Genomic DNA, 12,697 nt, shown 5'->3' with positions numbered 1-12,697 from the left:
CTTCAGGTGATAGGGAACCACTGGAGTACCAGAATAACACATCAGACCTATGTTTTTAGGAAAATCACTTTGGCATCTATCCTCCATTGGAGGATGGATTGGAGTGGGGAGAGGCCTGAGGCAAGGAAACCAGTTAGAAAATGTTGCAAAAATTTGAGAGGCATTTGAGGACATTGATCTAGGACAGTGACTGAATTCAGAAAAATTTCTTTTGATCTTCAATTCAAAGGCTGCTTTCTGTGTGAAATCTTTCCTGAACCCCATCCACCAAGGTCTTAGTACCTTACCCCCTTCAGATCATCTTACATCAACCTATGTCTCTTTGTAATAATAGCTAACATTTATATGATGATTACTATGTGCCTCTGCTAAGCATGTTACAATTATTATCATATTTGATCACCTCAACCCTGGGAGTTAGGTGCTATTATTATCCCCATTTTACAGATGAGGAAACTGAAGTAAATGGAAATTAAGTGACTTACCCAGGGTCACACAGCTAGTAAGTATGTGAGGCTAAATGTGAACTCAAGTCTTCCTGACTTTAGGCCTTGGCACTCCTACAGACCCCTAGTACCTGATGTTTTCCCCCTTTTCCACACAAAATTATGAGACCCAAGATTTATAACTAAACTGAAATACTTTAATCAAAGTTCTGTTTGAAAAGAAGTACTCTTACTTTCCCCAACCATAGTTTTCCAAAATTTGAAAACCAAGTAATTCTTCATTCTTATTCAGAAAGGAAGTATAATCCAACTTCTCACCATACTACAACAGATCACATTCCTGAAAAGAAGTTTAAATCTGAAGCTCTTCTATCCACTCTTACATCAGATGCCTCTAAGGAAAATACACCAGGTAATTTTAATTTCTTAAATATAACTTATGACATTTCTCAATTTATGTTAAGGCTGAATTAAAAAAAAATAGGATTCTTGGCAGTTTGCACCTCGTTTAAAAAAATGAAATATGTTTTATATATTATTATTAGAGGAAAAAAAAAAACAGAAAAAATTCATTCTCCTTGGAATTCCGTGACACTTTGCTTAGTCAAGTCAATTTATCGTGACTTTCTTTTAATTAAGCAGTATTATCTTTGAATTTATTGATAACTGTCTGAATGGGGGAGGAATATTTTTTATCATATTGAAATTATACTTTCTCCAATTCCATTTGTGTTTTAATTTCACCCAGGATGCCGAAACAATAATTCTTCAACGTCTTCTAACAATGCTTACAATGTGAATTCTTCTCAACCGCTGGCATCCTATAACATTGGCTCATTATCTTCGGGAACTGGAGCCGGGGCAATTACCATGGCAGCAGCCCAAGCAGTTCAAGCCACAGCCCAGGTAAAGGATAATTAGACATGGGGACAGAGCAGGTAGTTTTGTTTTGCCAGTCTGTGTATAACCCTAACAAATATCGTAAAATGTGGATGAGGTAGAATTCTTTTAAATGAAATCAATTCTGTTAGCTCCATATTAGTTCATTTGAAATAGTTTTATATCTAATTTTCTTGGGTAAAATTAACAAGTTAAGCTTGTAATGTAAACCGTTACAGGTTTGGAGATTATAAGGTGATGAAAGGCAAATCTGTTAGGATCACACTTTGGCTTTTGTACCTTTTTTTATATTCTTGGGGTTTTTTCTGTAGTTTTTGAGATTATTCATCCCATTACAGATGTTGGCACATTTGCCCTGCCACATAGTGCTTCTGGTAAGAAGATAAGTACATATTTTCATGAGGGAATAATGCCTGATTTTTTAATATTCAGATGCAGCAGTTTTAATTGTAATAATATTAATGTTAACCAATACAAGGGAAATAATATTATAATAATTATGTATTCTAATACTGTCAAGTATCTTTTTTTAGATGAAAGAAGGTAGAAGAACATCAAGTTTAAAGGCTAGCTATGAAGCTTTTAAGAATAATGACTTCCAGCTAGGAAGAGAATTTTCATTAGCCAGGGAATCAACTGGCTATTCTTCATCAGCATTGGCATCTACATTAACTCAGACCATAAGTTCAGCAGCAACAGACTCACGGAGTGGTCGAAAAAGCAAGTGAGTTTTTTTTTATTTTTTATTTTTTGTCTTATTTATCTTATTTATTTTAAAACAAATACCCAAAAGCATCCTCTCTGGGGACCATACAGCCTGTTCTTCTGCACCTTTAAATAAGGATACAGACTACAGAAGTACTGGGCAGGAATAATTAGTAGCGTAAGTCAGGTTAATATTGTTGCGTAACTTTTGTTCCTATCCCTACAAAGATGATGACATTTAGGAGTGGGATGTACTTTGGACATGCCAGTGGAGATGTAATGAAAGCTATTGGATATGGGCCTAGAGCTCAGAGAAGTCAACATTGGAGACAGATATTTAGAAGTCATCTGCATAACACTGATAACTGAAGCCATCAAAGTAAATGAGATTGCCAAGGAAGAGACTGTAGAAAGAAGGGGAAAAGAAAGACCTAAAACAAACCTTTAGGGAACATTCATCCACATTAAGGAAATTGGGAATAAAAGAAAGAGATATGGCTGAAGTACACAGAAGAAACAAGGACAGTTTAGTTAGAAGGAGAAAGTATCTGAAGGTGGTTAGCAATGTCGAAAGCTACAGAGAGGCCATGGAAGGTAATGACAAGGGGAAAATGCCAGTGGATTTATTGATTAGGAACTCATTGGTAGCCTTGCTGGGTTTAAGGGAGGATGTGGGGAAAGTGGAAGCATTAGATTTATTCCACTTTTTTAGGAAGCTAGGGAATGAGAGATGGGATTGTAGCTACAATGTGAAGGGACATCATTTCTTTTAGGTTGGGGTGAAGGGGATAACTTTCAGAGTAAAGTCCTAAAGAAGGCAAAAGGGAATGGGATCAGATCAAGGGTGCAAGCCAAGAGCTCAGCCCTAGTGAGTAGTAGGGATATGTGTAACTAAGGGAAGAAGAATTAAATGACAATGATGGTGGTGGTGGTGTTAAGTTTTTAAAGAATGGAAGAGGGGAACTGAGGAAGTTAGTTTCACATAGCCTCAGCTGTCTCAGTGACCTAGGAGGCTGGGTCAAGAATAACCCAGCAGCCAAAAAAACAGGTTTTTAGGAGTCTTTGTCATCTCTTTTTTTTTCCCCATTTCACAAAATTTTCATTCTTATATCTGAAATACTTTTTAAAAAATTACATATTAAAAGTAAATACTAAGTAATATAATCAGATTTTTCCCTTGCAGACACCTGGATGGAAATTCTTTAGTTGACATTCCTTAGATTATCTACCAAGTAAAATTGTTGCTATTTTTCAGAAACAACAACAAGTCTTCAAGCCAGCAGTCATCGTCTTCCTCTTCTTCTTCCTCTTTATCATCATGTTCCTCATCATCAGCATTAGCACAAGAACTCTCTCAACAAACAACAGCAATACCAGAGTCTGATTCAAACAACCAGGTTGATTGGACTTATGACCCAAATGAACCACGTTATTGTATTTGTAATCAGGTAAATATCTGGTGTATTCTTAATCCAGATGATGTGAAAAACAAAATCAACTTAGAAAGCTGTTTAGTTTTTAAAAGATTCTACCTTCCCCTTCTCCCTTAAATTCTTCTGTTAGTACATCCTTTCAGTTATTTCCCTGAAAGGCTCTGAACGATGGAATTGATTCTGGATTTTAATGAAATATGTATTGTATGTAGATCTAGTACACATACATAGCTATGTAAGCAGAAGGCATGAAATTACACACTAAAATGAATGAGTTGGTCAGTTGATGCAAGAAAAACTATTTTTAGAAAATAAGATTCATGTTGACCCTTTCATGAGCTGGAAAAATTCCGTAAATATACTTAATTGGGTACCTGTTTTTTATTTAATGTTTGTTTATTCCTTATTTTGTTAGAAGGGATAATAAACTAGCCTATCAAGGTGCAGAAATGCCACAACAAGAAGGTCTTCTGCTGATTACTCAGTTACTTAGCCTGAAACTTTTAGGGCAAATAGATGAACTAAATTATACCTACCCCTCAAAAAAGTAATAAGCCTTAATAATCTCCTATTTTATATGTTATAAATGTGTGCAGTAATGTCTTTACTTATTACAGTTTTCATCAGCTTGCTAAAGTTCTGTTTTTACTTAGTCTGTACATAGGAATTTGGGAACTGAGGCCCTATGTTATTTTGCTTTTTTAATAAAATGTAAAGATGATTTTGCAAAAAGATTTTAGGGTTTCATTTTTCATATTTCATGAGTATAAGTAGTTATGGAAGTTCTTAAAAGTTCATAGTCATTATGAATTATGGACCACTTTCCCATAGAAGTAATATCATAGAAGGTATCTAAGTTCGTAGTGTCTGCCAGTTCTCCTTCATAATAAATTCTTTTTACATTTATAACATAACTAAACTGTAGATCTGAAGTACCAGGACTATAGAAATGAACCTTCATAAAAATGTTTCATTGAGAAATGTAATCAGATTGTTTACTGAGGAAACCAGGAATCTGTAACATCCATTCGCACAGTGGGAGCTGTTACTTTCCTAGCTCCATGCACAAAGTGGTGGCTTTGTGGTCTGAGGCAAAGGTTAAGGAACAGGGTTCATCTTGGCCTGACTCCTTTATCTCATTTCTTTTCTTTGAAAGACCTACTTTCCTTTCCATTGTCACCATCTGTTTTTTCCAACCAGTATTCTTCCCCTCTGACCCATTACAGAACAAGACAAAATTTGATTGCTTTTCTCTTACTCTTCCATGCTAGACAGACAGACCGACAAACACACACACCACTTTGGAGGTTTGTCTCAGGGTTCATACTATTAGTAACCTTGTTATTTATACTTTATTGCATCTTTGATCTTACTGATGTGTAGATTCTAATATCAGTTCCAGTTAAAATCCATCCACACCTCATTCAGTGCAGTTCCTGTCGGTGTTTTCACATAAATTATCATAAAAGATCTAGCCAATGTACTGGAATCCTTCTTCTGGTTTTTATTTATTTGTTTGTTTTTCTTGAGTTTTAAGTTCTGAATTGTCTCTCTTCCTCATTTCCCACTTCGCATTAGAGAAGGCCACCATTTGATGCAGATTTATAAATATATACAAAAGTATAATATGCATACTTCTGTTTATCAGTTCTTTTCCTGGAGGTGGATAGCATCTTCCTTCATAGGTTCTTTATAGTTGAGTTGAGTAGTTAGAGTACTCAGAATAACTTGTTGTTTACAATTATTCTTCAAATAAGATTGCAGTTACTGTATACAGTATTTTCTTGCTTCTGCTCACTTCACTTTTCATCATTTGATACAAGTCTTTCCATGTTTTTCTAAAATCAGCCTGCTCATTATTTCTTACTGAGTACTGTTCCATTACAATCATATACCACAAGTTGTGTAGCCATTCCCCAGTTGATGGGCATCCCATCAATTTCAAGTTCTTTGCCACCACAAAGAGAGCTGCTATAAATATTTTAGAACATATAAATTCTTTTTCTTTTTCCCCATCATCTTGGGAAACAGACCTAATAGTGGTATTTCTGGGTTAAAGGGTACAGGCAGTTTAATAATTCTTTGAGCATAATTCTAGATTGCTCTCCAAAATGGTTGGATCAGTTTATAATTCCAGTTTTTTCACATCCCCTTCAACATTTGTTATTTTCCCCTTCTATCATTTTAGCCAATCTGATAGGTGTAAGATGTTATCTCAGAGTTGTTTTCATTTGCATTCTCTAATTAATCATGTTTTTCTAGTTTTCTTATGATAGCTCTCTTTATATCTAGGTGATGTATCCATTTTGACCTTTTCTTGATAAATGATGTAAGCTATTGATCCATGCCCTGTTTCTACCAGACTGCTTTTCATTTTTCCCAACAGTTTTTACCAAATAGTACATTTTTATCCCAAAAGCTTAAATTTTTACTTTTGTCAAATACTAGATTACTATAATAATTTACTACTGTGTAATAATGTACACCTATTCTGCTCCACTGATCCACTTTTCTATTTCTTACCCAGTACCAGATAACTTTTCATAGTTACCACCTTGTAACATAGTTTAAGATCTGGTACAATCAGATCTTCTTCCTTTATATTTTTTTTTCATTAATTCCTTTGATATTCTTTATCTGTTGTTCTTCCACATTAATTTCATTTTTTTTTTGCTAGTTCAGTAAAATAGTTTTTTTGGTAATTTAGTTAGGATGACATTGAATAAGTAGATTAGTGTAGGTAGAATTGTCATTTTTATTACGTTGGCTCTCTTCCTCTGCTTTTTAAAAAATTTTTCCTTACTACTGTAGGACTTAAACTGTCCATCTGTTATTCCTGATTGTTACTATATAATCAACCCATCTCAGTTTTTCTGGTCTTAAATATCCTTGATAATTGTTTATATCCTCTCTAATGTGCAAGAAATAGCAATGCCTATTTAGACCAAATGCATTTTCTGTTGCCTTTCAGGTCACTTGCTGCTGTGATTTTAAGATCATAGTTTTCTATGATTTGCAACCAAAAGCATCACTGGAATAATATTATTGGTATTTAAAATATGAGTTAGTAGAGTTTAGAGTGGCTTTTTTCAGCACCCAGGAAATTGGAATGATTAAAAGTGCTACAGTTTCCCAGATTCAGTCTAGCCTTATCTGATCCTATTCAATTTTTTACACAGCTCATTGTAGAACTGGAGTATCTGCCTAACATGTACACACTGACAGACTAAATTAATGGACTGCCTGTCTAATTATGTGTTAGTATCTGGGCAATATGTATTCTTCATCCACTTTTTTTTTCTTGCGTGGATTGCTAGGCTGGTCTTTGTTTTTTTTTTGTAATCATAGATTTCATAAGAGGCCCAGTGTTCTGGTGTGTAGTGTAAATCAGCACAAAGTCATCTACCAACAGGAGCATCCATAATACCTTATCAAATATCAGAATTTCTCTTTTGTTAGGACTTTGTATGAAACATTCTCGACGAGCACAATGTGAACATCTTTTCACAAACATATTATCTGTTTCATTCATTTTTGTTGATGATTAAACAGTTTACCTGGGCATTTATTATAGAATTTTGCATAATATTAAGTCATATACAGAAGATATTTAGTTGGACGAGAATCTGCCAAGTAAAATATATTTACTTGTTTTTGCTGATTAATAAACAGTGGGATCTTTTAATATCTAATTGCTCAGTCAGTTTTGTGACTGAAGCTATAGTTTGTTGTAAAGAATTATCTGTGAAAGCCTTCCTCATCAATTCTCATATTTTCATGAAGGACCCTTGTTCTATAAATAGATCATTCTCAAAACAGTTTTATAGAGAGGAACGCAGACATGTGGATTAGTACTTAGTATCTTCTTTCCTATTATTTTGTAGTATTATTGTCTTTGGGATCTTGAAAATTATTTTCTGAGTTCCGTTAAAATTGTGTTACTTGAAGATTGGCTTTCTTAGGTATTTATTCAGGTCTAACTGTCCTTCCTGACTTCATCTCCCTAAGTATTATTTTCTCTTGCTCACGTAACACATCATTTACTGAAGTGACAGAGTCCAGTTTTAATGGTTTCATTTACCAAAGAAGTAGATCACTTTAGAAATGCTGATAGATGTGTTCCACTTCACATCTATTCATTGTTCTTCTAGTTTTATTTTTGAATATTCAGTATAATCTGATTTAACTTGGTCTCATGCTAAGCTTTTTACAGAGCAATTTTCCCTTCAACTTTAGCCTCTGAGGCAGTTTCTGGGTTTCTTCTTTTGCTAACTTTTACATTGTTCAAACCTCTTTTATAAATAGTAATTACCAAAAGTTGGTATCTTTATCTTTGTCCATTTTCCCCTTTTTTTTAGACTAATAGCTTGTTTGAATAGGTCAAATTAAAGATTTTGTGACTATTTTCAATTTTTTTCATTCTTATCCTTTTATTTGATTGGATGCTTTTGTTGATCTTTGTTCTAACCAATGGTTGATTTTACAGTACATAAGACTGGATTTAGAATGACTTCCTTATCAGTTATTAAGCATTTTCTAGTTCAGATGTAGTCAGTTTCATCTTTTATTTTGCGAGGATGTCTGATGTTCTAGTACCTTCCACTTCCCTTGTTAAAGGATCTATTTGTGATGTGGCAGTGTGAAGTTTCTGCATAGTCTCCTAACTTTTGTCCTTTTTCATTTCTTTATTCCAAACTTTATTTTAAAAAAAATTTTTTTTTACCATCTTACATCTGCATACCTTTGCACTGAAGAAGTAGATTAGTGGGGCATGTGTTGCCTTTGTTAAATGACTGTTAATTCTTCATAAATTTCTCTGCTGCTTCATCTTCTACAATAAATGTTGATTTGTAAACTGGAATTATCTTTATGGTGATCAATTTACTTATGCTCATCATGAGTACTTCAAGACAAGATGACCGAATGTGCCATAAAATGTTTTTTTTTCTTTTTTTGTGAGTACACAATAAAGCCATCTCTACTAACTCCATATTCACCTCTCCAAGGAGAACCTCTAGACCAATCTTCTATTGAATTACAAATTCTTCATTTCTTCTCGTTTTGTTTATAGCAAGGACTTTCTGCATGAATAGGATTAATTCCAGTGATGTATCAGCTTGTTAGTTATCGGACAGAAATGTTACATTGCATACCAACAGTTATACTAGTGTTTGTAGATGATCTAAAAACTCATTCTTAGCAGTTAATCCTTGCTTTTTCTGCTACATTGCCATAACCACTGCATATATGGGGATCAGAGATTTTTGTATTTTTATCAATTTCATAGGTCATCCTGGGCAAAAGAATTCATTACCTAATGACCACTCATTTTGTGATGGCCTGTACTTGATTAAGTTGGTCTTCAGACAGTGGATTGACTGTCTCATCAGGACTGCATTCAAAGCCTTTCCAACCTTGTAGTATGGGTAGTGGTATTGGGGGTAGTCTCCCATGGAAAGTTTTAAAAGTTTCTCCTTTGTTTAGTTTTCTATCTCCTTTTCTTCCCTCCCCCCCCCCAAGGTATTAATACAGTCTGAGGATTGAAATTCACATACGCTTAGGAACCACAGCATTCTTAGGCCAGAGCTAGAGAGTAGAAGGATCTCTGATGATGAGTGAGGGTGAGCAGATGGGATGAGCAGATGGGATGGAGGAGGGTTGTTAGTAGAAGTAGGAAGGTGAAGAAAAGAATCTTCCAAAGACTTACTGTCCTTTTCCTTTACTAATGCTATTCTTGCCTCCTATTCTCAACTGACCCTAAAGTAAGGTGAGATGCAAAGCATAGGTTGGAATGATTAGTTGAGCAGTAGGCCAAGAGGAAGATGAAAAGAGGAAAATCCAAAGCTATGACAATAGTAGCAGAGAGAAGAGGGAGAGGTCACCCAAACAAAGTGACCATTTATATGTAAGAATCACATATAGTTATTTGTGAGATATTGTATAAGCAATATGTAAATTGGAAATTACAATGATTAAGTGCATTTTGAACATTCAGAGTATTTTTGTTAGGTATTTGTTAGATATTCACCTTTAATTTTTTTTTTAATTAGGTATCCTATGGTGAAATGGTAGGATGTGATAACCAAGATGTAAGTATCAAAATTACATATATTGGAATGATAGAAAACATAAACTTTTTAATATTCCAAGTCTGTCCTTTAGTTCTGTGATGTAATCTCAAAATTGTGTTTACATACCAAAGAAGCAAGTTTTTGTTTGTTATTAATTTGGACTTAAGAAAATTGAAATCAGTCATCAAGCATTAATTAACTGCCTACTAACAGATATAGTGCTAGGCAATGAGAATATAAAAAAAAAGAGAAATGGTCCCTCACCTCACATTACTTCCTATTGGGGACAAATGTGTGTACATTTATAGGCATTTACAAATTATATACCAAATAAAAGCAAAGTGGTTTTTTTGCATTTGGGAGAGGGAAGTGAGGAATGCTCTACTTATATAGGTTTATTATGGTTGTTGATGAATGTTTTTGTAATGTTGGAACATTCCAAAAGTAAATAATGTCCTTAAATTTACCGAATATTAAAATGTAATGCTAGTTTAATGACTTCTAACATATCTTTCAACTGTCTTCATGGATGAAAATTTGGCACCTTTTTGTTCCAAAAGAAAAATGTTCTTAACAATATCTAGGATATATTTATTGCAACAGACGTAGAACTTCGAAAAGGAATGGTTTAGCGAGTGTTTGAGAAATTATGGAAATCTCTGAATTACATTCCTATTCCATTCATTGAATTGAAGACAGTGACACATACTGTCTTACAAATGATGAACACCAAATGTTCGTTTTCTGATTTATGTAAGGCATTTGGGAATATATTATGGATAGATACCACACTGACCTTAAGGAACTTACAAACTTTCAGGCAGTAGAGACATAGAAGTTATTTGTTGGTTTATTTTTAAAGATTTTTGGAAAAGAGTCTTTTCCATAAAAAAGGAGCCTGTTTTGGATTTGGTTTCATTAAATGCTGAGAAAACAATATTTACTGACCTGGCATTTTTCTTCTGTATCTATATTCATATCATTCTTCATGTCTCTTATTGTTATTTGGCTATAGCCAGACCATTAAATTTTGTGAAAGTGGCAAGAAGGAAGAATTAAGTGGTCATACTAATATTCTAATAATGAAATCAAATTTGAAATTTCAAAGACAGCTTGAGGTTAAGAGGAAAATGATGGTTTAACTTTTACATTTTATTATACCTCATTATCCTTTTTGTGTTTTAGGGAGTAAGGAGTAGGCTGGGAGGGCACTAGCAACATTTCCTCTTCTCCTTCCTAGAATCACTTACCTAGCCATAAGTGGGTTCTATCAAAGAGTTTTATTGTATTATTTTTAAAAAGGGCATAGAAAAACCTTTTACTTGAACAGTTGGTAAAGGTAATTAGCACTACCTTTGTCCATGTAATATATACATCAGCTTCTTTCTTGCTCCATCTCTGCCCCATTTCTTAGAATTTTTTTTATATTCAGGTGCAGCAGTGTAATGGCCAAGGACGTATATTCTTTTGTATATTAGAACTGACCTCTGTGAATACTGTAAACATGCAGAAGAAATAAATGCTTTTATCTGTAACATGCTTCCACACTTTTGGAGGGAGTTAGAGTAAGGCAAAAATTTTTAAAACATTTAAAATATATTTATCTTGTATACAAGGTATCTCTTAACTTCTCTTTGGTTTTGAGGGGTCATAGATCAACTTTTCAACTTGATGAAATTGAGTGAATTGCTAATTATAGACACAATGAATAAAGTAAGTTTATCATCAGTAATCAGATTCTTTGTTTCTCACTTGTTAAATGAAAGGGCTAGACTGCATCTCAATAGAATAGTAATAAACAGTAAACTATTTACTATTTATTTAGTGTGCATTTTAACTGTTTATACACACATATATACACACACATGCATATTCAATCCACCCCTCAGCACTAAAAAGTTTTATATTATTACAGTGATAATTAAATTGAAATAGTCTGTCAGTTGGTGGTTTGGGGGGCAGTAGTTTTTTTTTTCTAGTGGTAATAAAGACTTTCATTGCCATTTTGTTTTCTAGTGCCCTATAGAGTGGTTCCATTATGGATGTGTTGGATTGACGGAAGCACCAAAAGGAAAATGGTACTGTCCACAGTGTACTGCTGCAATGAAGAGAAGGGGCAGTAGACATAAATAAGCTTGGGAAAAACTTCATGCCAAGCATTTTATACGGGACTTAAACATCCAACCACATTTCCTGGCAACCACTTAAAGGATTAACATAGGCAGTCCTATAAGATCTTGAACTATTATTTTATTAGTTGTGTTTTAATAATGTAAGTAAATTATTTATGCACTCCCATTGTGCTACAAATACTATTCCAGTTAGCCTTGGATTATTTCAGTGGCCAACATATGCAGACATTTGTACTCTCCAGCCATTTTCTCGAAGTAATGGGCATTCTATTATTTAATCTTCAAAGAATTCCAACGATGAAGATTTTAAGAAAAGTATTTTATATCTAACAGGTATATTCTGCTGCATGTACTGTACTCCAGAGCTGTTATGTAACACTATGTATATAACTGGTTGCAAAAAAAAAAGTCAGTGCTTCTAAAAAGAATTTAAGATAATGGTTTTTAAATGCCTTTATAGCTTTGTTTCTTTGTGAAACTAAATTCAGCAGGCTGAAGAAAATGGTTCATGTATAAAGTGGGCTGGTGTCCTCTAGAGTACTTGGGTACATAAACAGAAACTCCTGTAGAGTAAAAACTAATTTGTGCCATTAGTCTTTATATGTTTCTGCATCAAAATAGGATGCAGTTCATGAGGGTGGGGAGGGGGGGCTTGAGGGAAAAGGGTGTTAAAGTGATAAATTTTTATACCAAATGTGTTTATTTTTTTGTGCAAGTAATCCTTAAAATTGGAATTGTATTAGGTGTTAAAATAAAAATTTTTTAAAATTACTTGTATTTATATTTTACACATTTAACAGATAATAGCGAAAATTTCTAAAGCCCAATCACCTTTCACCTTTTTCATTTTATCTGAAGAGGTCAGGGTGTCATGATATACAGACTGTTCTGTGATTTCTTTAATATTGTTTGCAATTTGTGATGTGAACATAAGAAAAAAACCTTTTTAATGTAAATTTTAAATGCAAATTTATTTTTTTAGGAATACCCTTTTACTTCAGTGTATAAGG

At 33.8% G+C, this 12,697-nt stretch overlaps 1 protein-coding gene across 2 annotated transcripts in view; it reads left to right on the top strand.

The window, feature by feature from the left end:
• ING3 (inhibitor of growth family member 3) overlaps positions 1-12,458 on the top strand; it is a 52,539-nt gene extending 40,081 nt beyond the window's left edge. The window contains exons 7-12 of one of the 2 annotated variants that reach the window (XM_072652909.1): positions 778-858; positions 1,195-1,352; positions 1,880-2,070; positions 3,307-3,499; positions 9,535-9,573; positions 11,572-12,458. In XM_072652909.1, coding sequence (XP_072509010.1) covers positions 778-858; positions 1,195-1,352; positions 1,880-2,070; positions 3,307-3,499; positions 9,535-9,573; positions 11,572-11,688 — 779 coding nt within the window. In that variant the 3' untranslated portion in view covers positions 11,689-12,458. Of the gene's footprint in view, positions 1-738; positions 859-1,194; positions 1,353-1,879; positions 2,071-3,306; positions 3,500-9,534; positions 9,574-11,571 lie in introns of both variants that reach the window. The other variant, XM_072652907.1, reaches the window with a different exon arrangement.
• Positions 12,459-12,697: the final 239 nt, after the last annotated feature.

The sequence above is a fragment of the Notamacropus eugenii genome, chromosome 3 (genome assembly GCF_028372415.1).
Source record: "Notamacropus eugenii isolate mMacEug1 chromosome 3, mMacEug1.pri_v2, whole genome shotgun sequence".
Lineage (NCBI taxonomy): Eukaryota > Metazoa > Chordata > Mammalia > Diprotodontia > Macropodidae > Notamacropus > Notamacropus eugenii.
The sequence above is the reverse complement of the archived record's forward strand: the minus strand, read 5'-3'. Positions and strand labels throughout refer to the sequence as shown.